Here is a 26,438-nt window from a genome sequence, read left to right on the forward strand (position 1 = left end):
GCCACTAACTTACTCTTTGAGCCAATCAGATGCCAGTCCATGCAAATCACCTACTGCTGTTTGGGTCCCTTTAGGTGTGGGTATAATGTTTTTCAAGATGAAAGTGCAACATTTCTGCTTTTAGAAATTCTGGCTATAATAATAAAAAAAAAAGAAAAAAGAAAAAAAAGAGTTTGACTCAAATGTATATTAGTACCGGGTCCAGGCGTCCTTTCAGCTTCTTTTCATTTTATAAATGCAACAGGAAATTTGACACTGAGCATAACAAAAGAGAGGGGAAAAGCTGATTCACCACAACCCCATATTACTGGCAGCCTATGCAAAACGTAGATCACAATTTCAAAATATAATAATGCTCAAGTTCATCTCCATAAATCTTAATATTACCAGAGATTAAAATGACGTCAGTAATCCAATTTTAAAAAGCACAACTTATACAGATGTTTTCCACAAAGTGATATCTTTTATTTTGATTTCTGTGAAAATTTTGATCGGTAAAGTTAAGGTCAGGGAAGAAAAGTGGCAAAAAGGCTGCACATGCTGATATTGATATCCATGTTAAGAGGATTATGAGAGAATGTCCTGGAAACAACTCTTGAAGAACTGCCTCTAACAACAATACACCCTGTGGGAATGCCTGCAAAAACTTTTTTAAATGTGTTTAGTTTCACAGTATTTTTAAGGCAGATATTCAACTGCATGTGCAGTTTTTTTTCTAAAACACTTTTTCTTTCTGCTCAACTTCTGTTTAATATGTAATATTACACAGCCCTCTATGAAAAGATAACTTTCATAATTAGGTCTACTACTTGAAAGTGTTAAAGTTACCAGTCTTCCTCATGCTTGTGTTAACTTCTGTGATCCAGTTTTCTCTTGTAGGTTAAACTCTACAGAGTTCACATGTTTCTGTTTGTATTGAGAATGAATTATTTTTGCAGTTATATACTTCTTTATATATAATTGCAATTAATTTATTTTTGTAACATACTGCATGCACCTATAGATAAAACAAACAAAACAAAAAAAAACAACCTCTTTACCCCTTTTCAGAACTGACCTGTTTAATAGAAAAAGGTAAATAGAGTTAGAACTGCAAACACACACAAAAAAAAAACATTAGCAAATGGTGGATATTTTTTATTCATAGTCCATATTTTTACAAGTTGTGACCTCAGTGCATCATAGAGGTTTCAAAAAGTATTTGAGTTTATTCCATCCTCTACTGGCTGGAAAATGAAAGCTTCAAAAAACATGTTTTTTTTAAATTATTATTTTACAATGAAATATATCAGTTTCTAAAATAAAAAAAAAACAAAACAAAAAAAACGGATAGGACATTTTCTCTTCAGAAGAGAAAACCTGACTGTTCAAAACATGCATGTCTAAGTCCTGTCAACAGAGTTGAGCATATACAAACTGAAATATACAAAAAAATGAATATATACACACATGTTCAGTATATACAGCAAAAAGCTAAAACCAACCAAACAAGAAACATCTCTGATAAAACTTACAGGAGCAGCTTAGGGACGCGGTGTTTTATTGTTAGTGCTGGAAACAGAGAGAGGGGGCAAGTCTGAACAGAGGATACAGCGCCACCTGGTGCTCAAGAGTTGTTTTACAGACTCTGCTTTAGTTTAATCATTAAACTATTCTCTACCACCTCCCTCTTTGAAATGGTGGGCGTCCAAATCCTGGTCTAATGCCTGGTCCCATTGATGGATGTCGTTGGAAAGGAGGGCCCCGAGGAGGGAAGGGCATGGGCATTCTGAATCTATCTGGCGGAAACATCGGCCCTCCTGGCATCATTTGCGTGGGCATGCGGTGCATGTTTGGTGGACCAGGAAACGGAGGCATATGAGGGTTTGGCATGCCAAGGGGAGGCTGCAGAGGTGGCATTCCCGGTCTGGGGGGACCCTGCATTCCCATTCTGGGAGGACCCTGCATTCCCGGTGTGGGGGGACCATGCATTCCTGGTATGGGGGGACCATGCATTCCTGGTCTGGGGGGACCATGCATGGCCGCAGGGTTTGGCAGCATCATAACCTGTCCTGCTGGAGATCCCAGCTGGTTGTCAGCTGAGGAGGGATCTTTACCTCCAGTAGGACCTTCAGTGGACTCCACTGGAGCTTCGAAATTTCCTGTGGTAAAAAAGGAAACCGTTATTGTTTCCACTTAATAATTATCAATATACGCAGAAAGAACAAATGTAGACAAAAGGTTTACAGAATAGCAGCATATGTAGATCACCAGTGTATCCAGGGGTAATAAAATGCTTAATCCTAAACAACAGAGAATATATGAATACAACTTGCCTCCTACTTGATGTGCAGCGTCAAACTCTGCGTGTAAGAAAGGAGCTCCACTAGGAGGCAACGACGCAGGAGAAAGCATGATGGGGCCCGGAAAAGCAGGCGGACTTCCAATCGGTTCACACTGCGGAACTGTTGGCATCTGGAAAACAAATCAAACGTAATGTCGTCTTATCACAATTGCTGTTAAATTACTGTTAAATGTCGTCTTATCACAATTACTGTTAAGGCTTCTCAGGAGGAGATGACCTGAGAAGCCTTGCATTTCTCTAAGTGTGTGAATCACACTTAGAGAAATGTTAAACAAACACCCCTTGATTCCAAAGCGTGACGTAAATTCATCTGAGGGAAACGGTATGAAAACTGTTCTTGTAAAGTCTTAGTTGGAGACAAAAGTAGGTAGTTATGGTTGAAGGAAGCATTGAACCAGGTTAAATTACTAATGTGTTGGATACATAGTAAAACTAAAGGTAAAAAAAAAATCTAGTAAAAATGTATTGCATAGTTTGAACCATGTTTTCCTCAGATGCAAAAAATTCCCCTTACAGTACAATGACTTATCATCTCCCAATATCCAAGTCCTGTACATACCAAGACTTAAAAAATGTAACATTACAAAATGGCAAAATCTTTCCATCATACACTGGTTTTGGAGCTCCTTTAATGAGATTTCAGATCTATTTCCAGTGCTGCCTCTCCTCCGTCTTTCTGCACCCTGATAGTCAAACTAATTCACTTTTCTCTCACTTCAAAGAAAAATACATTTGGGTGTTTCAAACATGTTCAGACTCACAACACCATCATAGAACACATAAACATCAGGCACAAGCTAACTCATAAAAATGTGAGAACCAGAAAAATATAAACACAAACATTTAATTTGGCTTTATTTTTGAAGGAAGATACTCTAATGAACAAAGTACATATTGAGCCCTAAAGTGTTATTGCAAATGATTTCTTCTGCGGTTTAAGTGTCATCAGAAACTAGAAAAAAAGAGAGGGAATCAAAACATTTTTGACAGGCAACGTCTTCCCTTAATGAAAGTATCCTTTGGTGTTTTTTGTTTTTTTATTTTTGCAAACCATGAAGTGTTGATTGGTGTTTGATCTCATATTTCTGAAGATGCATAAATCATCAATAACTTCTGGCAATAGGAAACAATTTTGTTTCCATACACATTCTTGTCATATAATAACCAAGACTAGTTCCTATTAGTTAAAAGTGTTAGACAGTAATACCACATTATAAGTCAAATTAATTGAAGGTGTATCACAGCAATTCTTTACTCCTCATCTGACAGAAACATGGGTTAATACAGAACAGTTAGAGAATGCAGATGGCATCATACCTAGTTAACTTGACCTAATACAGAAGTAATAAAATCTTAAATTTATGTCAGTTTTCTTACTCATCGCTGTCCACACCACAGATGATAAAGACAGGAGGAGATGACCTGAGAAGCCTTGCAGCTTAAAAGCTTTTGCATTTAACTAACCAAAAAATTTGAGGTTTATTCATAAATAGTCTTAAAATACTAACTTCTAGTTGTAAATATGGTCCACATTTACCATTTTATTAATATTATTAAATCATGAAAATAAGAAAGGAAGTGTCTTGTAACATTATGCTATAATTATTTCACTTTCAAATTGAGTTTTGTTTATTGTTGTTACATGAAGTAGTCATAAATTCATGTTACGACCTGATAAGTTCATCTACATAATTAAGCAAAAGAAAAACAAATCAAATTGTGGAAAAAAGCTACAAGAGCACAGAAGTGAGAAATTCAAAATGCGTAATTATTGAAAACAACAGTTAAGAATGATTTTATATAACATATTTAATAAAAAAATATGTAACATAAAATAACCCCCTTCAAATAAGTATTCAGCAGATGGTTGCAATTACAGCACAGTCTGTCAGGTTCGACAGCCATTTCACCCATTTCAAGTTCTGCCAAAAATTCTGTATAGGATTGATGTCTGCGCTTTGACTGGGCCACTTCACAACATCCACCTAGTTGTCTTCAAACCATTTTTGTGTAACGTTAGCTGGACGCTTCAGCCATTGTCTTGTTGTAAAATAAATGTTCTCTGAAGCCATAGTTCTCTTGCAGATGGAAACAATTTGTCCTCCAGCCTGATCTATACATGGGCAATGTTTGTTCCATTTCTGGAAGATGGATTTAACTGAACTCCACGGGACGTTCAGTACCTTAGAGATTTTTTGTAACCATCCCCTGACTTATACTTTACAATAACCTTTTCACTGATTTACTTGGAGTGTTCTTTGTCTTCATGCTGTAATAGCAGCTAAGCAGAAAGAACAAATGTTCTTACAGATTAATCAGTAAAAGGACCTTGGAAAAACGGGTGTTTTTTTTGAGACTCATTCACTGAACTCAAGCGATCTCCATTCCAGTCATTGTGAGACTACAAGCACCAACTCACTGGACCTCTGATGAATTAGGTCAGTCCCCTTAAAGGGGTGAATATTTATGCACTCATATTTTTTTTTCATTTTAAATATTTTTATCAGTATTTTGTAGAAATCAATTTTCATTTGACATTAAATGTTTTATTTTTTGTATTTTTTTTCATGTAAAAAAAAAGGCAAATTCTGTTAAAAGCAATAACAAAGAATTCAATATCCAAGGAGTGTACATTGTTTTGCAAAATTATTTACCCTAAGGGCTTTTTATCCAACATTAAAATCATACACTTCAGTGTATTTTATCTGTTTATCAGTTGTTGCTGGTTGCCCTGCATTGAGCTGAATCTGACTTCCCATCAACTCTGAAAGTGGTCCTCACAGGTTCTCCCACCTGAGCTGTGGATCTCTGCAGCTCCTCCATAGTTACCATGGGCTTCATGGCTCCTTCTATGGTTAATCCTCTCCTTGCCACTCACCAAGAAGAAACTTATTAATCCAAAAGAAATATAAAAACGCCAGACTGCAAACCTTCAGTGCACAGGATCAACCAAAAAAAAAAAAAGAAGCTGCTAATCCAGCATAACTATGTACACAATGCCATTAACAATTTCCAAACATGTTGTAGAGAAGGCTGAAGGAAGTATCAATTAACTGATTTCTTTTTAACGTAAATTGTGACAATTTCTGCCAATGCTTCTAGGCAGTTACTGTGGAAAGCCAGTGATGCCAAAATTTCTTGTTTAGTTTGGACCCAGTGTCCTATCCTCAAGGATGCTGAACATACCATGACGACTTTACTTAAATAATAATGCAAGTTCTTTGCATTATTACTAAAACCACTCTGATATAATGGTTTTTATATCAAAAGGGAAAAAAACTGCATTCATTATTTCACATACTTATGTCTACCAGTCTTATAACATCAGAATAATAACTATTATTTTGAAAATTATGAATCTGAGGACTGATCGTGTTTTGGCCGGGTGTAGTTGATGTGCTATTTTAATGAGGGAACAAAATACTAGTAAATTTAACTTCATTTGTATTCTGAGGTTCCACTGCAAATCATCACTAAGCAAATTAATAACATGCATTAATTGCTGCTCTGAACAAGATTCAGGCCAGCCAGAATATTATGTACTATAAGTCTATAGATATGTACTTGGGCTGCAGATAATATATTCCATTAATATACTGGGAATACGTTTCTCACCAGTTTCCATTCATTAAAACAATGACTGCTTATGTCTGGCAATGCATAGCAAAACATTGCTGTTTAAAATCATCACCAAAAAACTACATTACACCAATAATACATGATGTCAATAATAGCATCTGAAATTACAGCTAAATCTACCTTATATGATACCTAATCTGACTAGAACTTATTTAGATTAGTCATTGGACAATGTTTGTTGCATAGTAGTGTTTTACAGTATAAAGGACACTGATCTACATAATTTAAAGAACACAATACTTTTTAAGAAGTGTGGTATTGAACTTAAAATACTCCAAATACAGTTTACAATGTAATTATTGTAAACTGCATTTACAATACTAGATCTGGTGTGTGAAAAATTGTGTACATCATACATAATTCTAAGATTATTTAGGCATATGGAACAAATTGAGTTCATACTGCAGTGAAAATCAAATTGAATAGGTTAAAATTCCTATTTTCTTGTCTGAATTTAATTGACTGTAAGATGCAAATATCTAACATCAATGTCCAAATTCAAAAACATAGCCTCACAAAACAGTGCATGCACAATTTATAATGAAATTAAATCGAAATATTTCCCAGCTTATAGCAAGAAAGAAGACAGGTGCTTTTTTTTTTTTTTACCTTGCTAAGCCAATCACTTGAGTTTTTCTGTATTTGAACTACTAAATGGAGAGAAGAAATAATAACAGAGAAACATTTAAAAGGTTCTGCTCTTACCCTGTTATGTGTACTCCGTCAGCAGAAAAAAGGAACAATAGCTGCATTTTCCCCGCTGCTTAATTCCTCAAAGCAAACCTCAGCAGGGAGACAGCCAGGCATTCGAACTTTCAGCGGGAGTCTGATCTTGATAGACTTTAACACTGCTTTTTGTTGGCTACTTCAACAACATGCAGAATTAAATTTTTTTATTATGAGATGATGATAAGAAACTTCAGGTAATGAGCCATAATTCACCTTTTAAAAATATTCTAAGAAACATATTTTTCCTCCTACTCACCTTCGTAAGGCCAAGTTGTCCATGATTCTAGTTCATAGATGTTTGGCTTTTTGTAACTGAAAGAAATCCTCTTCTTGAAAAGTTAAGCTATTTCAAATGTCTGACAGCATATACCTGCAGAGATTTTTCATTTCGTTCAAAGTAATTGAATTTCCATTTTACTGTAAGCACTATTTAGGTGCATGAACAGTTCTTTTGGAAATATTCTACTGGGCTCAGACTAATTATCACAATAAAAATACACGTTCAGGGATTTTAATGAACAAAAATTTCTTTCCACTCCCCTCTTTGTGGAAAGAAAACCAGGCCAGTTTGTCAGGCTTTTTCCTTTTTGCTGAAACTAAATGTTAAGGACTTTATCAGACTTTTAGCACTTTTGGTAGCAATCTTTCTATATGCCCAAATCTGATGTTAATCATACAACTAAATGCAATCCATATATACATTTACAAATAGCAAGTGTGCTTAACGTTTTTCCCCTGTATTCAGAAACCTACAGCGTTTTAAAAAACAGGTTTACCTCTTAAAGCTTTCCACATTTTGTCACGTTACACGTCACCAACTTCAATGTGTTTCACTGGGATTTGTGAGAAACCAACACAAACTATTGCATGAATGTGCTATGGAAAGAAAATAATCTATGGTTTTTACAATTTCTAATACATGTTTTTAAAATGTGGTGTGCAAATGTATTCAATTTGTCAATAAATTGCAGAACAACCTTTGAAAGAGCACCAATATAGGCTTTGCTGCTAATTTTTGTCCAGCTTCCTGTTCCCTCTGGAAGGAAAACGTCTCCACGGCATGATGCTGCCATCACCATGTTTCGTTGTGGCTTTAACGTGAAGCATTCATTTTTATCCACACACTACATCCCATTTGTAGGAAACTGTAAATGGGACTTCTTACAACTTTCTTTCAAAATGGCATTTTTGGCATCCTTATCCTTTTGGCAGCCAGACTGGAAAAGTGCACAACTGACAGCTTTTGCTCTACAACTTGACCTCTGACCTATTTTGTTCCTTGGTTCTCATGAGGCCTTTACTGTGTCCTTGCTTTGTAACACTTCAAAAATATTGAAAAGTTTAAGAGGCAAGAATGTCTTTAAAACATAGCTTCAATGTGATTAAAGAAGGGAAAGCAAACCTGGCTTCAAATTCTTAGAATTTCACAAATTTTAAAATTACATCCTCAATGCTAAATATAGTTTCACTAGCAAATTTCAGCTGGATGGTCAAGAACTAAGTCTCTTATATTCCTGACTACTAAGCTGTTCTCCAGCACTTATCTTCAGGATATTAAACAGGCACATTGAATTGTGTTGCATAATGTATACTCATCATAATAGGCGTTGAAGAAAGTCGGTGCCACAAACCAGACAGAGTAAGCAGAGGCAAGCATTGCAGCCAAACTGATCCAAGAAGCAAATTCTATACATTTGTAAAGTTTTACAGGAGTGTTTATGTCACATGAAGGTTAGTAGTGGTCAGTAAGATATCCACAAGATCCAGGAGATTGTTGGCATCAGGAAATTACTGGAAAAGACTGTTTTAATGCAAGTACTGCTGAAAGTAGGGAAGTGATGTTTATCACACAACACAAAAAGAACCAATTCGTAAGTACACTCTACAGAAGGAAACGACCCGATTTATCCCAGGTTGTATTCAAAAGAGAAAATCATATCGTTTTCACTTGCGCAGGCATGGGCTGATCCAATAACAAGCAGAGAGTTCTCAGTACCGGTCCAAATGTAGGACAACTTGAGGACACACTCAGACCAAGTTGGCTTGTGGTCCTTACAGATGAAGCCACATTCCTTTGGAAGTGTGTCCAGATCCACATCGAGGAGCAACCGACTCACCTGATGTGATTCCAAAAACAAAAAAAAAGCCCCTTTTCTCTGTTGTCGTCCAGAAAGAAGAAAAAATTATATATATATATATGATGCCGAGTCCACAGACAGATCTGGATTCTCAATCCAGCTGGTCCTACAAACTATTTTAAATCCTAAAGCCAAATGCCTAGAGGAAAGGCTTGCATATTTACATTTGTGAAAACAGCTATTTTAATCTAAAAAATACTCTGTCAAATCCATTTCTGTTATAAGTCAGTAATGTGTTTTTGCACATGCTGTGCTTACATTTCCCATGTATTCCAACCGGTTTACTGCTCTGAGCAGAACATTCGTTATAATGAGCAAAACATTTGGAATGGAAATCCCCCGTAGGATTTCAACCCGGTTAGTGAGTCCAGAAGGAAAACTACAATAGGCTCAAAAACCTCAGTTTTGTCATAAAGAAGAGTTGCACATTGAACTCCATAACAGAAGTCTAAAAACCTCAAGTTACTCTTAATTCTCTCTCCTTTCAGAAATATTACCAAACGAATCCAATTGCTATACTTGCCAGAACACAGCTTTGAAAACAAGAAACAATCAGACATTAATATGAGCAAGAAGCTTCCAAAGCAAAAACAAAAACACTTGATTAGATAATACGATATACAAGAGTGCTGATTTTTACATTTGCTTCTAAAAATGTGTACAACTCAAGAAAATGACTTGGATGGTTTATATGTGCTCCAAAATCCATAATCTTAAGATAGTGTAGACATTTTATTTTTTGTCTAAAGATCTAAAGAATTTATGTTTAACTGTAAAAGCAGAGTGTCATATAAAAGATGTTAACTTGTCCCAATTAGAAATAAAAACCATGAAACAAGTTCATGGAAATCTTTCAAATTGAAAAGGATGAGTCTGGATGAACAGTTTTCCTCTTTTTTTCCCCCTCCAAGCTAAGTTATATCTACCAGAAAAAAATCTTCAGAGGACATATCTCAGAAGGCTTAATCCTTATGTGCCAAAAGGTGTGTTTGAAGCTGCAGATTAAAGAATTACTTAGTACTTAAGTTGCTTCCTCAGAGGCTTTTGCTAGGTTTTTCAATGCTTCTGCACATTTTGTACACGTTCATATGGCTTGTCCATTTTCCCAAAAAAAAAAATAAATAAATAAATCACTGATATCACAGACAACAATAAAATGTTCTATGTGGAACTAGAAAGTCATAAACTTAAAACTTTACAGTATTGCTACCTGTTGGACTGAATTAATTTTTTCCTAGCAGATCATTCGGTGCAATGAGGGATTTAAATAGTCATGGTTGTTGCACAGAGATTAAGATTAAAACTGGGTTTCTGGTGTTTTAAATGTGCAATGACAAAATGTTAGATACATTCCTGCTTTAAAGGGGCAGTATTATGAAAAGTTTACTTTTTTGAGTTTCACATCATGTTATGTTATTCCCTCATCAAAAACATACCTGGAGTGTTGCCTTGATTCTTTCATGCATGCTTGAGAAATCCTTTAACCTGTTGCAACCATTCAGCTGTGCAAAACACCTGGGTGAACCTAGTGCTGCCTTCGAGACGCAGCTCCTCCTCGGAGCCTGCAGTATCCTGGCTTCCGCCTCACAGACCAGCCCGTCTCGCAACTCCCCCTCTCAGATCCTTCAGACTAGCCAGCAACAATTAGCAAACACCTGGAGGTACTGCACATATGCTGAGCTTATTATATTAGCTATGCTGGTAAAATGTTGTTAAAGGATTAATAGAGGAGCGTTGCTGTGATGACTTTGTGAAGGCAGAGTGTTGAAAAGAGCGCAACTTTCTTGAAGCGACAGAGGCCCAGTTTCAAGGCATTAAATTACACAGTAAAACTGCTTTTATGTCAAATCTGCTATGCATAGTATTTTTAAACAACTGCCTGGAAAAAAACATAATACTGCCCCTTTGATAGCTTGTCTGTGATACTGAACAGATTAATTTGTGCATTTAGTCTTTTTTCATGCCACCTTCCTTCCTGACTCCTCAACGTGATTGGTCCTGTATTACAACTCCAGGTTTTGTATTGCGTAGATATCCAGCTAGTAACCCTGGGTAACTTACCGAGTTGATGACCAACTTCGTAGTACTGCTTAAGCAAATTCTTTGAGAGTTACCGGATCTCTCAAAGGCAACTCTATGAAGTTAAATCTATTAAAGGATGCTGCCGCTATATTAATGAATTATCACGACTCCCAAAAATGACCGATACAAAACACTTTGCAGTCATATTCGGAGCTCGGCCCTTATTTTGAAAGGGTCAAGTCTTAAAACTGGGACCTTGTTGCCGAGAAGTAACAGCCTTAACTCTTGTCTACTTGCACCAAGCCCCGCCCAGCTCCATGCTCAATCTAAATTAAAACTTAGTTAACTGTAATACTGAAAATTTGGATTTTGCACTACTTGTTCATTGTTGATTATTTTGAAGTCACAAACAGATTGAAGCTTTATTAGTCAAGTATTAAATTAAGGTGGAGTTATTACTTTTGTGTAGGAAAAACATTTCTGGGCTCTTAATACGTACGACAGTGTCAGGGCCACACTAAGAAAATAAAATAAAAAAACAACTTACAAGAATAAAGTAATAAAATTAGGAGACCAAAGTCATATGAGAATAAAGTCGTAGTCACACATACCACAATAATGAAAGTTTTTAAAAGTATGAGTATGAGTTACTCTCATACTGCGACTTTATTCTGGTAAGCTATTATTCTCATGTTATGACTTTCATATGATTTTATTCTCATAATGCTATGCCCATTCTCAAAATATTCTGACTTTATTCTCATTATTACGACTTTACTCTTATAATTTTATTTTCGCGTTTCTTTTTCCTTAGTATGGTCCTAATACTCAGTCGTAATTAAAGATAATAAAAACATGTTTAAAGATGCCTCTAAAATCACCTGACCAGACACCCACTAGCAACCAGTAGGCTAGGCAACGCATTTGTGAGCTTACCTGGTTTTCCACTCTGATACTCCTCTTCCCAGTCACAACTTTATGTCCCACCAGCAGCCAACAGTTTGTTTGGCTTTGAAGATCTTTGTAAAGCACTTCAGCTTTTACTCTCCAGGTAAAGTGCTGAGCCAATCAGTCCCAAAATATATGGAATAATACTGATAATCAATTTTATTTGGGTCATTTGCTGGTCATTCATTTAGTCTTTTCATTTTTTTAAACAGCTTATTATAATTTATTTATTTTTTTTACATTTTACAAAGCTAAATAATAAGTTGGAAATCTTTGTTTTCCATGTTATTGGATACTTTCAGAATTTCATTTAAAATTAAGACACAGTAACATATCAATACATGTTCAGCACATTCTACCATCTCTTGATGTGTAATGGTTGAGAAGTATTATGAAATTCACATGAATTAGCATTAAGCACATATCTAAAATTTAGCCAGAAAACCGAATGCTAAAGAAATGCTGGTGTTAAATGAAGCTTGGTGCTGAGCACAGAAAGGATAACAGAAACGCCTCCCTTCACACATACCACAATAATGAAAGTTTTTAATTACCATTTTTATTTGAATAAGATGTTACAGAACAAGGTTACTGTGTAGATATATGCAAAGACGTAATAAGAAAGAAAGAAGTAAAAAAGCACTTTTAAAGTGAGATCTACAAGCAGAGGAGCCTATCTGAATTACTGCAAGGTGGTCTAAGACCAAATTTAATTGTTTGCTAAACCACAGCACCAACAAAAACATGACACAAGACTTTAAATCAGTCCTTCAAAATACTATAATAGCAGAACTGCTATTGGCTTTAAAATTATTAATGAACCAAAAAGTAAGAGAATAAGTAATTAAGTAATCAGCTGATTTTAAAAACCATAAATGGACATAAATGAGGTTGGCTTTCAACACCAACTCCACAAGGCGCAACAAAAATTATTATTTTGTAGCTAAACAATCAGTGCCGCAATCATTAGCTTCCCTTGCAATGCAACTTTATTTATACCAGTCTTAGTTGACTGTAGCGTGTAGAAACATTGAATTAGTAATAAATAACTCCCTGTTTCCTTGCAATACAAATGTTTTAACACAGGTCCATTTCTAACGGCTATTTGAAATATTAAAGATGAGAATGTGTCACCTAGATATCCAGATTTTGCATTTGTACAAAAGGTTAAAAGAAGAAAATGAGACAAATGTAAGGCTATCATGTAGCTTTCTTAGGCCTTCAGTAGGAGACAAATAGTATAATTAAAAGATTGTATAATGATTAACTATAAAATGCTGCCCCAGTGCACAGAAAATGTGAACCTTTTCTTATTTCTCTGCAGGTGCTGGTCATTCCATTTCTTTTGCATTTCGTACCTTTGTAGATTTGTTCATTTCATACTCATCTTTATTTCTATACAAAATGGAGCCATCTGCCGCATGTTTTATACTGACCATTATTCAACATATTTCAAACCCCGTATGAAATTGAGTGACCTGATGCTTTTTTTTGTTGATTTTTAATTATTTTTTTTTTTTTTATGAAAAAATTTTGCAGAGGTAATCCTCCCATAAATACTGTGTTCTTTTCTAAATTTATGTAACAAATAAAAAATTCACGAGATCTTCCTCAGTTACTAAGGAGCTGGAACTGTGTCTGTCATTAATGTCATTATGTCATTGACATAATTACATAATGTTTTGTTTTAAAATAATTATAACAAGCTAGAAAAGCTATTTTCTCCCAGTGTTTGAATAACTACTGACAGAACTGGTCAATACCAAGCAAAAAACTTTTTATGTCATATTTGATCAAATTTAAACTTTACCTTTCACTTATTTCTTTGTGTTTTAAGTTTGAAATGCATACAAAATGATTCAGATAGGCTCCATGTGTATCCAATAAAACCTTATTTTTGTCATTACTTCAATGATACCTATTGTAAAATAATCTCTCAAAAAGGCCAAAACAGGAAAGAAAAGTTTTTGTACCAACAAGAAAGTGTTTAAAGACTGCAAAAACGTTACCTGAACATGAGCACTGACAGCCACATCTGGTACTATATCCATTGCTCCATTTACAGCTGCCTGGCCCTTAATCTCTTTGGCATTATTCCACTCTAGAGTACCAACAAAGACAAGGATAAAGTAAGGAAACATGTATTGTAAAACTTTGTGGTATGTGAATTGAGGTCACGCTGAAAATATCATGCATTTACCTGGATTTAGGGTCTCTGGGTCCAGCATGCCGCCCTCCTGATAGCTCTCCAACTCTTCAACTTTGACTTTGCTCCAAGGAATGTAAGTAACCCCTTGCTCCACATCCCAGAACTTTTTGTGTGCCGATTTTATACCTTTGTTTAAAGCCCAAGCAATCTGGGAGAAAATTAAATTAGGTGCAGTGATATTGTTAAGCAAAAGAAACTTTGCAATTGAAAAACAAATCCAAATGTGTAAAGCACATACCTTAGTAGGTTTCTGGTTGGCTTTGTACGACCCTTTACTGAGTTTTTTTAAGGCCATATAAGCGTCTTGTCTGTGAACCATAACAATATAGGCACAACCTCTCGGAGGAATCATCTGAACACAAAGTAAAGGTTCAAAGTGAAAACAAAGTTAGCAAGATCCGTTGGTCACAGAAGGTGAGAATTACATTTCACACAAACTGTCCAAACTTACATTGATGGACTCAATCTGACCAAATTCTTCTAAAAGGGACATTACGTCAGATTGCTGGGTTTTCTTGTCCAGCTGCCCAACCCAAAGTGTGGTACTGCAAACTAGAAACAAAAGAAAACTGAAACTACTGTGGGGATTAAAATTAAATATAGGGTTTGACAAAAAGTTTTCTCAGTGATTTTAATACTTGAACTAATAGTTCAATATGCCAAATACGCTTTACTATGGATTAACATGCACAGTAGAAACAGTCTACTGTGGAAGCTAATATCTGTTGATTCAATAATCACTCTGCTGACGTTAGCATCCACACTTTAATGGTCGCCATAAACAGTTAACAACATGCGCTCCCGCGCTCATCACCCAACAGAATGAAGAAAACACAGATCTAGCCCCGCCTCCCACTCCTTACATCTCACACATGCGCAGTATGCTACTTACAACTTAACAATATCTACAGTCTTATTTACAAACTTGGTACAGTCAATCAGCACCGAGGAAAATAAATGGCACCTCTTGATTGGTTGCCTTGCAAACACCAGCCAATAATGTGTCAAGAAGCATTGTGTATAAGGTATTTCAGCTTCCCACTATGCATTTTCTTTCAACTATATTATATGTGCACAACAAATAAAATCCTCAAATAGGTATGTTAAGACCTTTCTTGCTTTTGGAAAGGACTGCTCTGGAACACCAAGAACTTCATAGTGAGGGGTCCACTTAAGAGTCAAGAAGGTTTCATTACATCCAAGAAGCTCAAATCAAGTATCTTTCTAAAGAGTGTGCTACAGCTCATATAGCCACCAGTATAGAGCTAACATTGGCCACGTTAATATAAACTTAGAGCGAGGAAAAGTCTTTTGCACGATAGGCTTCTAACAAGAAGGGCAGGAAAAAAAAGCCACTTATGTTTTAAAACAAAAACCTCGAGAACAGACTGAACGACTTCAAGAATTACACAGACTGCTGCTAAATGTTTTCAGATGAACCTTCGTTCTGATTGTTGGAGACATATGGAAAAACAAAGTGTATTGCTACGGTTTGTATGTCTTGCAGACTAGTAAACAAACAGAATCCAAGTGTAACGTCGTCGCCTACGAAACTGGGGATACTACTCTGCCACATTGGTTTGAATAAAAGTAGTTTCAGTCTCCAACAAAATCAATCCAGACACAATTAACATGTAAATTTAGGATCAGAAGTCAGAAAATGTCTCAGAACTGAGAACATGCTCTCAAAAAAGCAAGTGGATGAATAAATGCTGACAAATTGTGACTAAGTTTCCACTACCCCAATCACATAAGAAGGAACCACTATAATTCATGAAATGCCTACAATTTCATATCCAGCAAGCCTTTGAAAATACCATAAGCTATGAAGAAGGGTGAACATTATAAATAATACTTTAAAACTATTTGAGGTTTTTGCTAAATTTAAGCCTTTTAAACTCTAAATGTTTTATTTTATGTTTAGTATATCAAAAGAAAACACAAAATATTACAAACGTCAAAGACGCCTTGTGTCACTGCCAAAACATTGTCCATTACTGTACATTGTGGCAGAGCAGACTTTCTACATAAACACATCAGATAAATCATTTTACCCAGACCCAGCTGACGTCAAAAGAACAATGAAGAATTGATAACACCTACCGTAATTTCCGCACTATAAGTCGCACCTAAAAACCTTCAATTTCCTCAAAAACCGACAGTGCACCTTATAATCTGGTGCGCCTTATATATGGACCAATATTGAGCCACAATAGGTCTAGCAACTACGGTAAGCAGCCGCCGATTTCATTTTCGCCCGTAAAAGAAGAAGCGCGCGGTGCATGCAGGGATAGTTGTCAGAACGCTGGTTTGTTAATAAAGTTTGACTTTAACAAAAAAAAAGGGGGGGGGAGAGAGACACATGTGGCACATTTGTGTTTAACTTAATGCTGTACAATATATTACTCAGTGACTTTTTCTGTATTGGTACATACCGCTGAGAGTTTGGCTCTTTAAGCTGGGAAGACCTTTCTGTCTGCGTTCTCTGTCCTTCTCTCTGTCACTCTGGTCCTCTGAACTTGTACGAGATCTCCAGCGGTGTTCTCTGGAGCGAGAGCGTCTGTGCCTTGACCACCTTGAGCGAGATGAAGACCTCGATCTTCTTCTCCTTGGCGACCTAAGGTACAAATAAAAGACAAAGCTTAGGTGCAACAGAAAAATATGTTTCTCAAATGAAAATTGACATCATTATCTGATTAGTGGCAACAGGACAAATCCTGACAGCAGAGCTTGCGCTGATGTAGAATCTCTTAAGTCAGGATGTACTTGTAAGCAGAATTTGATGATGACTCAACAGTGGAAAAAACTCAAACTCATTAAAAAGGCTCTGTGTTTAGAAGACCCTTCATAACACATTACAGCTGTAGAGAGACAGAAGGATGCCATAAAAGCTTAGATTTGTCTTGATGAAACCCAACGTAATTCATGGTGGGTGCAATTAAAAGCTCCTTTAAAGCCAGGCTACAGCAAATAGCAGTATAAAACATCCTTACTCTCAGCAGGAGTGTAACATGGATCAGTGGTCCAAAAAGACCAAGGCAGGGTGCAATACTTCAGTAGAACCTTAGTCATAAAGTCACAGATGAAGGTTTATTTGCAGTCTTTTCAGTGCATGTTTATACAATTGCATTACCTTTTTAAGTCAGTGGACATCTTTCCTGGCTTTGTACACTTATCTTGCACATACATATCCCAGGACATGTATGGTTTGTTGAAATAATAAATCTGCATGTTTATATGAATGGCTTGTATTCTTCATATACTAGTACAGCTAAAGAATGACAATGTTGTGGAAATATTTTTTGCCAGTCATCTCAAAATGAAAAATATAATCACCACACAAACAGAAATACATCCACATCATCTTGTATCCTCATCCCTAGTGGGGCCACCTATCTCCAGCAGTCAGCAGGTGAGAGGTGATGTACAACCTGGACATGTCGCCAGTCCATCGCAGGGCCTATAGAGATGCATTACAAGCCTTTGTTTTGTGCAGTTTTGATGATTATGGCTAAAAGATCATGGAAACCCAAAATTCGATGTCTCAGAAAATTAGAGTAGTGTCAAATTGATTTATTCGTACAAGAATATCAATGTGTGGAATAATTGTTTATTTTTAGTAAATTCTTGTATTCATGGGTAAATAGCTTATTCTTCCACTCTCTCCTCCTTTCTGTTGGATATGCTGGCTCTGAGTTACATGCCAGATGTACAGTCTGATTGGCTAGTTGTAGTGAAGCCTTATTAATGGTAGCTCTCTGACTGCACAGACGCCTGGGTCTGTTTTTCCTTTCTTTTAATTAAAATCAATAGATGGCAAAGTATTTAAAGCAAACTTTAAGTGTGACATGTGACCTCCCACCTGAATATTAAACTGAATTGTAAACATAAAACCTGCAGGTAGAGACTAGTTTATTATAAGCATAAAACACCCAAACACAAAGCTCAGCAGTGTTATATGCAGCCCAGCGCAGCATGAACTGTTCAGAGTTCTACACTGGAGAAACTAAATAGCAGCTAAACAAATGGACTTCCCAACACAGAAGAGCAAATATTGTTTCAAGAAACAGCAATGCAGCTACATCTCAAAGATAAGCGACAAATGGAGGACAGCAATGTAAACATTTTGGATAGGGAACACAGGTGGTTTGATAGAAGTGAAAAAAGCTATTTAAGTTTAGCATGAAAAAAAAAAAAACTAAACATAGGAGGTGGCCTTAGATTGAATCTTTCCAACGCCGACTCTGCAGCCCCGTCTCCTCTCAGGTTGTGAATTGCAGTTTTAAGCAATTCACAACCTTGGAAAATGTTACCAAAACAACTCAGATGGCATCATTAAGGACCTGTTTGGATAATCAGGCAACAACCAAACATTGCAATGACTAGAGTCTTTATTGCCTCCTTAGTGACTTTATTGGCCCAATTACTGTGATTGTTGTGTCCAAACATGTTTAGAACTGAAAGCTCTTGTGTGTGCTGTGATAACTTAGAAGCCATAGTTATTCATGTAAAACTTTTTCACTATAATTTCTTTCTGCTATACAGACCACCATCATATTGCTCATAGTGAGCTTTAGAAATTTTAAAGACTGCACCCATATGTGAGAATAAAACATGATCAAATCACATTAGAGTTGTTTAGATATTTTGATAACCCAGTGTACAAGCTGCACCTGCCTGAATGCAGGGGGCGCTACTGCTGTGAAAATACCTTCTCGTAAATGGAGATTCCTCCAACTTATTTTATTTTTATTTTTTGAGCTGGTTCCAAAGTCTGTTGATTTTTCTCTAGTATCTGTGAAGTTTATATTCAGCCTAATATATTGTTTCAAGTGAGTAACTTGGTTTAAAAGTGTTTATGCTGCCATAACGTTTTGGTTCGGACACAATACATCACTTCTGCATAATAGCCCTCAGTCAGACAGTGGAACCTGAAGTAATTCTCCTAGTCGAGATGTTAGTAAACAAAATGGTTGTCTCACTAAAGAAGAAGTCATGTTATCTTGGGACATCTTTAATGTTTAGAGCTTTTTCATAAAGTGAAAACCTTTAGATTTTTTATGTGGAGTTAAATATTTAAAGCCTTGATTTTGATAAAAACTCTGTTTTTTTGGACCAGAATATTTAAATTTTGCACAAGATCAATAAAAAAAAAAACATTTTAAAAAGAAATGTCAGTCTTCAAAAAATATCAATGTAATGTCAAAATATATTTTTAAAATGTTTCAACTTAAAAAAAATGTAGCCCAAGAATTTGAGTAATTTGATTCTGATTTAATTAATGAAGGCATTTCTTTTGGGACTATTTTAGATATGTGTATTAAAAAAATCATTTTTAGGGGAATTTAGGCATCATATTTACTAAAGACTGCTAAAATCCTACTTTGGTCATGAGCCAAGGATGTGATGCCCATTTGGTACAACTATAACCACCAAGACAAATGGGATCTGTATGTCTAAATCCTCTCAAGGATGAATAAAATACCTGTTTTAAATTTATTTCATCCTGCACTGTCTGTAAATATAATATTTGGTAGCCAATACATTTAAATTCAAGTCATGCACTACTATTGCTATATCTGCATCCACAATAAGCTGTAGCGCCCCTGCCGAAAATCTCCAAAATATTTAGTATTATAACATACGTTCAACATCAATCATAACAGTCTTGAACAATGTGTCAGGTGTCTGATTTTTTTCCCATACAGGCCAAAAACCAAACTAATAATCTTTTAAAAGGACACATTTCAAGCACTCCACTGGTCTTGTACCTCAACTTCTTCAAAATCACAGGCAAACTTGAATCACAGTTATTCACCCCTAGGGCTAAGTGTGCAGTTTAGAGATGCATGGGAGAAACTCACCAAGTACTTACTCTTTTTGTTTTTTTTACCTCCAAGGTCACTGAAACTATCCCAGGAGTCATTATGCAGTGTTTAAAACTCAGTTGTGTCAGAGAGATAACAAGTTGGTGTTACTGTTCTCAGAAAGGAATAAGCATAACGAGAAGTCCAGTTGCCTCTATCCAAGAACCTTCACCGGCATGTTAAAATTATGTTGCAATTTATTTGTTTCCAATACGCTAAAAAATATATATTTTAGATTCAGACTCAAAATGGAATGTCAGATTTCAGAATTATATTAAGTTCAATAAATCACCATGCAGTCACAAGCTTAGCATTTATATTAACTTTCCCTACTAGATAATGTATTTACATGTTGTGTAGAAACTTTGTTTCTGCTGCAAACTGAGCAACAGCTTTGCAGATATTTAAACCTATCAGTGAATCCCTTGGAACACAGACTGAATCAATATTTGCATGAACTGAGAACATGCTTAAAGGAAGGGTTTTATGCGTTTTCCAGGCTTTTAAGAGCATTGGACTGAGAAGTAGTTTGCACGATGAGCTCACCAGGTGTTTGCGAATTGCTGCTGCCACTAGTCTGAAGCTCAAAGGCAGAGCTTTGGGAAATAGGCGGTGCATAGTATGAGAAAGCATTAAGGCACCCCAAAATGGCTGGCACGGGAGATTCAAAGATTTCTTAAACATGTATCAATGCGTCAAAGCAACGGTCCAGGTATGTTTTTTTGATGAGGGAATGACATCATAACATGACAATAAGCTCAGAAAAAGTCAAAATTCCATAATACCTCTCTTTAAGCATGAATACCAGGTAAACAATTACCAAACAGAACTACTCCCAGCAAAACAGAATGACTCAGTATGACTAGACTAGAGATCCTTTCGATACAGATCTACCCACAACAGTACAACAGTTGTGGGTAGATCAGAACAGTTACAACAGTAAAATTACTCAAGTTATTGCAAAATGCAGCAGTAGCATCTATAAAAGCCTCTTTGAAACACCTTGACTCAACATTCATCTCAAAGGTCAGTGCCTGTCAGCTTTTAAGTGAAGCCTTGCTAAGCAAACTGAGTCTTAATATGGTCTTCTTCACTGATTTCAAATAACCTTAAGATCACTCCCTTCTTGTGGTACCAGCAACAGAAAAACATTTGACCAATCAAATATTTGCACACCTTTTAATAAAACCATTTCCTATTGCAACATGAACCTTTAAAAATTGCTTTTTGCTTTATTACTGAGAGCTGAGCTGATAATATTACAGCTTATCACAGCAAATTTAGTACAATAAAGACCGTCATTGGCTAAAGTTGACCTCAAAACCGCTAAAAAATCTATAATTTGTACATTTGTAAGTGACGAACAGTCATTACCTAGAAGAAGATCTGGACCTCGCACCATAGTCTCTGTCTCTCCCCTCCTGCCTCGTGGAAGAATTTTCTCTTGAGTTTTCCTGTTAGACACAGACAACAAAGACACTTTGAAAAAACATTTTCCCTATTTAAAAAGGCTAATTATTACAAATTTTACTTAAAGAATAATCAGCAATTGCATTGTTTCAACTAAACATAAGGTCTTAAAGTTGGCGAGCTTACCCATGATTCAGACTCTTTCACAGAATTAAATCCATCGGGAGTCAAATTTTGTTCAACATGACTCATTCCTCCACTATGCTGAGAAACAAAGAGATAAAAAACACAAATTAAGTAAAATGCCCACAAACACACAACACTGCTGTAAAATATCGACAAATCTGAAATAAGTTATTATTCTGAAAATAATTAATATTTTGTGTTTTTAACAAATTTACCTTTGTGTCTCTAGTCCGACCCAACATATCAGGGTGAGCATCTGTGTTTAGCATCTGAACGGGGAACTGGTTTGACATGTTTTCAGGTATACCTCTGTCAGGACAAAAACACACATTAACACGTAAGCACACTAACATACAATGAACATACAATGACACTAAAATTCCAGACCTTTTCACAATCAACTGCACAATCCTTTTCACTCATTCAACTGCAAAAATGTTTTTAACATTTAAAATCATTTTTTTAAAAACAGTGTTTTTAAACATTTTTTTAAAAACAGTGTTTAATATGTAATTTTAATTGTGCAAAAAGCTCCAAAACTGCATATAAAACAATAGTCATAAAAACTGGATGGTGGACTTAAATTCATTCATTTAAACACCCAGTGGCCATCTGTATTAGCTAAAACTATCTATGAGCCAGTTCTCCAACTACATAAAGATGACAAGATCGCAAACTGGTTGTGAACTGAGAATTCTGCAAAATTATCTCAAGAATCTCAAACTGATCCTGTTGAGCTAAGCGATCATTAACTTACCGGAGATAATTTGAGCTTGTTCCCTTACTGCAGTTTTATTTTCAAATTATCTTAAATCTGAGATGCCAAGCTTGTTTTCCCACATGAAACCTCATTCTTTGTAAAGCAGAAAATAAAATGATAACTTTTGTAATATAATTTTAAGGAATATTGAGACTTCAAAATTTTGAATGGCAAAAATCGTTCATAAAGACTTATAGCTCTGGTAGAGATTTTCTTATGGAAGACCATGTTCTCTGAAGAAGTGCATTTTTAGTATAGTTTTTTGTTTAATTTTGCATTTTTTGTTTATATTTTTACTTTCACCTATATTTTTTGTTTCTACAAATAGACAGATAAATACTGGACCTGCCAGTTAACATGAGTCAATGGGGGGGGAGGGGGAGACACCAGTCTCTTTTGTTACCCTTCCTACCATTAGGGTTACTGTTTAAATATTTTGTCCAGAAGATATATATCTTCTGAACAAAAACAAAAAAAAAGCTTTGCTGGCAGTAGGATACTATTAAAAACAGCGTTATTATTTTTGCATCTGCATCTTTTAGCTTCAAATGAGCATTATTAATAATTAAACTAACTCACAGGCCAAAACAATAAAGAAAAAAAAATTAAAAACTGTTAAAAAATAAAACCTTGTCACTGTGCTTATTTCATGTTCTGCAGTTTAGATCCTTAAATGGCTCTACAAAAAGCGCCAGAAATTATGCAAAATTGAACAAATAATCCCAGAATGTAGGCTTTCAAAACAGTCGTTAACTGAATAGACAAAAAGCTAAAGTTGTAGAAATTTAAATAAACTAACAATTTTCGTCTTTAACTTTGATGTTTTTTTGCCTCACAATTTTGTCCTTAGCACTCACTGTGTCTGAATGTTGCCTTCTGACATTGCCATATCCTCAGGTTCATCATCATAGTCAAATCGGTCAAGTAGTTTCTGACAAAAACAAAAAACAAAAACATAAAAGTGTAAATGACAGAACTGAATTTCAAAAACATTTGAGACACAGAGAGTTATCAATACCTCAGCTAAAGAACCTTTCTTCACAGTATCAGTCCTTGGGTAGGGTTGGGTTACTGGCATTTGATGTTGGTTTGTTATGTTATTTGCAATTGTAGATGTTCCGACTGTCCTTTCAGCCTGCTGAAAGTTCTGGAGCATCCTCTGCAGCTGGTGATCAAAATGAAATGTTACTAAACAAAATCTTGGCTCATTTGATGGAGATCTAAAACAGTTTATCACTTACCTCCTGAGCGTGAGAGGACTGGAAGAGTTGTGCCACAGCAGCTAAAGCTTCTGGAGTGGGTAGAACAGAAGGTATGTCTGAAGCATTACCGGTCAGAGTCTCTGGTTGGAGGTCAACAGGAACTGATCAGAACAGGAATAATAAATTATTTAGCAAAAGAAATTACTCACTAAAGTATGAAAGACACTACATTTCTTTTAAGTACATTTATGTGTGTTACAATGTTTTAACACTTCATTACCTTCTGCAGCAGAATGTGGCACAACAGTGCCATTGGCCATTTCCATTAGAGGCTGAAGGATCTCCATATCAAACACACCATTCTTCTGCCAGAGATTTAGAACTCGGATAATTTTATTCTGAAAAAAAATAAATAAATAAAAATAAAATATTCAAACATTGGCGTTTTATAAATATCTGAATCATGTTACAAAAGAACATTAAAAGTACAAATAGTACCTTGTCATCCTCTGGACAGCAGTAAAGGTTTCGGAAAGTATCTGTGAAGTTCTTTAAAAACCGGGGTCCAAAAACATCCTTTTCAACACCAAACTGATGGCGTGACTGCCGGACGATGGAATCAACCACATATAAACCAGGAACCTTCAATTCTGGCTTGCACTAAAAAGAAAGAAAACGAGAAAGAAAAAAAAATACATTTTCAAATGTTCTCAAGATAAAGTTTAAAATTAAGAACCTATTTTGTAGTCTGAAAGCAAAAGGAAGCATTTTACTGTGTTTGTTCAATACGGAGTGAATGCATACATTCCATCTGAAACTAAACTACTTTTTTTGTTTTTCTGTCTTTAATAAATATTTTATGTCAACCACGCCTCTATAGCATATTTGTTATCTCATAGATAATTATATGTTTAGGGGCGTTTCTAATAATAATAAAAAAAAGGAAGTTCAGGAAAAACAACCAAAAAAACAGACAAATATACATACCTTTTTGATGAACTTTTCAACAATCTGGACAACATGTTTGTACAACTGAATAAAAGAAATAGAAATCAGTACCAGATAAAAGTATGTATATATTACATTATATACTATGTACACCATATCATAGTAAGCAGTTTTTTTTTTCCTTCATGAATATTTTATACACATTTACCTTAATGGCTTTAATAGCTGATTTGGTAACGGACATCATTTTAGCCCGGGATATTGGAGGCTTCATCTCGATCATAGCGAACAACTGGATGAATAAAAGAGATTAGATTAGGAATGCAAACAGTTAATTAGCTTAATATTAAATATTGATTAATGGTGTCATCCATCCAGCCATTATCCAACATCCTTATCCTTGCAGGGTCGCAAGAGAGCTAGTTCCTATCTCCAGCGGTCAACGGGGTACACCACTTGCCAGCCCATCACAGGGCAAAACAGAGACAAACAGCACAAACTAATGAAAATTTAGCCGGAGCATTCACGGGGAGAACATGCAAACTCCATACAGTAAAACCTTCTGGCAGGATTCAAACCCTAGGCAACAGCACAATCAACCGCATCACTGTGCAGATTAAAGGTTTGTTAGATTAGTTCCAATCAAATAACTAAAAACATCCACTTAAACCTTCTTTTAGTGCTGTAGTTTGGCTGCCATCCAGAATATGGAGCTGCTGGTCATCTTTAAAGCTGCAGTATGTGACTTTTACAAAGAAATGTCTTTCACATGTATAAATAAAGTTGTATTTACTTACAATGTAAGTATTCTCAATGTTTTTTTTTAGTGTTTTTGTTGAAGTATGTAAGTGCAGAAAATAAGTGAACCCTTAGGAGTAATATTATTTTTACTCCAGTATTCCAGGAAATAGATGATATAATTATACCCCAATATTGATTTATTAACACTGTTTCTATACAACGATCGTTGCTTCTGCACGTTTACAATCCTGATCAGCTGATCTCTTATCAGCACCACCAGCGCTAGAAAGCTGAAGTTAAAACAAAGCTTCTAGCGCAAGATTTATTAACACCACCGTGGGAACATTAAAACAATGTTAAAAAAAACAGCCAGAAACAGTATTTATGGATCTAGGGACAATATTGAGGCTTTTGTGTCGATAGACACGCAAAGAAGTGTGGTTAAGTAAGCTTCAGCAACAGACTAAAACCAGTTTGGTGGAAAAGGCGCCAGACGCGCGTGTTTACATACCTTCTTAAACAGCGCATAAAAATGTATGCTTATAAGAAGTTCTATTGTATTCACACATGCGATCTTTGCACGACAAACAAATTATATGTTTGGAATAATTTCGTAACAAGAAATATCAAAGCTACAATAAATAAAAGCGAGATAGCGATTTAACTATTCGCCACTCGATCGTTTCTAAACAAATCTTACAATTTCTTATTAAATAGCACTAATGTACGCGAGGTACTACTACCAACTGTATTTAGAAGGCAGTCGTTTTCTGAACATTCGCATTAAGTTTGTGTAGGAGTTTGTTATTATCTGTAGCCCAATATTATTGGCCTTAATAACAGTATCCAAACATTAAAACTAGGTTACAGACAAATAAATGACGTGAATCTTAAAAATATCGATTACATTAAAAATGTGGGTTAACGGGTTCTATTTATATGGCAGGGCAACTATAGATCTCACCGAGTAAACTAAAAGAACGGATATTAGTTAGCTTAGCTCAACGGTTTAGCTATGGGAGTAAAAACTTACCTCCGTGTTGAACGCGTTCACGGCATCCATTACGGCTTGTTATTAATGCAAACAGTTCGACTCACACATTCATTGAACTAAACTAACTACAAACGATTATATAAAGTTGTGTAGCCAAAAATATTACAAAGAATTGTGTCAAGTGGCTTTCTAGAATCCGAATTCAGGAGAGGCTAAGCTAAAAGCTAGGAATACCACCCTGTACAAGAGTTAAGGTGCAGAAATGTATCTAGCGGAGCTCCACAGGAAGCGGAAATACGAA

The 26,438-nt window shown here is 35.7% G+C and overlaps 1 protein-coding gene across 1 annotated transcript; it reads right to left on the bottom strand.

Annotated features, from left to right (window-relative positions):
• Positions 1-1,121: 1,121 nt before the first annotated feature.
• On the bottom strand, positions 1,122-26,397 carry LOC103149444 (splicing factor, arginine/serine-rich 15-like). The gene is made up of 18 exons (XM_007568617.2): positions 26,177-26,397; positions 24,611-24,694; positions 24,442-24,486; positions 23,953-24,114; positions 23,735-23,852; positions 23,494-23,615; positions 23,271-23,417; positions 23,110-23,183; positions 21,708-21,801; positions 21,493-21,570; positions 21,271-21,350; positions 16,465-16,646; positions 14,481-14,581; positions 14,268-14,381; positions 14,021-14,177; positions 13,830-13,921; positions 2,316-2,454; positions 1,122-2,141 (listed from the first exon to the last, which is right to left on the bottom strand). Exons 1-18 carry the CDS (start codon positions 26,204-26,206, stop codon positions 1,657-1,659), a joined length of 2,304 nt encoding a protein of 767 aa, XP_007568679.1. The 5' UTR covers positions 26,207-26,397; the 3' UTR covers positions 1,122-1,656.
• Positions 26,398-26,438: the final 41 nt, after the last annotated feature.

The sequence above is a fragment of the Poecilia formosa genome, unplaced genomic scaffold (genome assembly GCF_000485575.1).
Source record: "Poecilia formosa unplaced genomic scaffold, Poecilia_formosa-5.1.2 Scaffold228, whole genome shotgun sequence".
NCBI lineage: Eukaryota > Metazoa > Chordata > Actinopteri > Cyprinodontiformes > Poeciliidae > Poecilia > Poecilia formosa.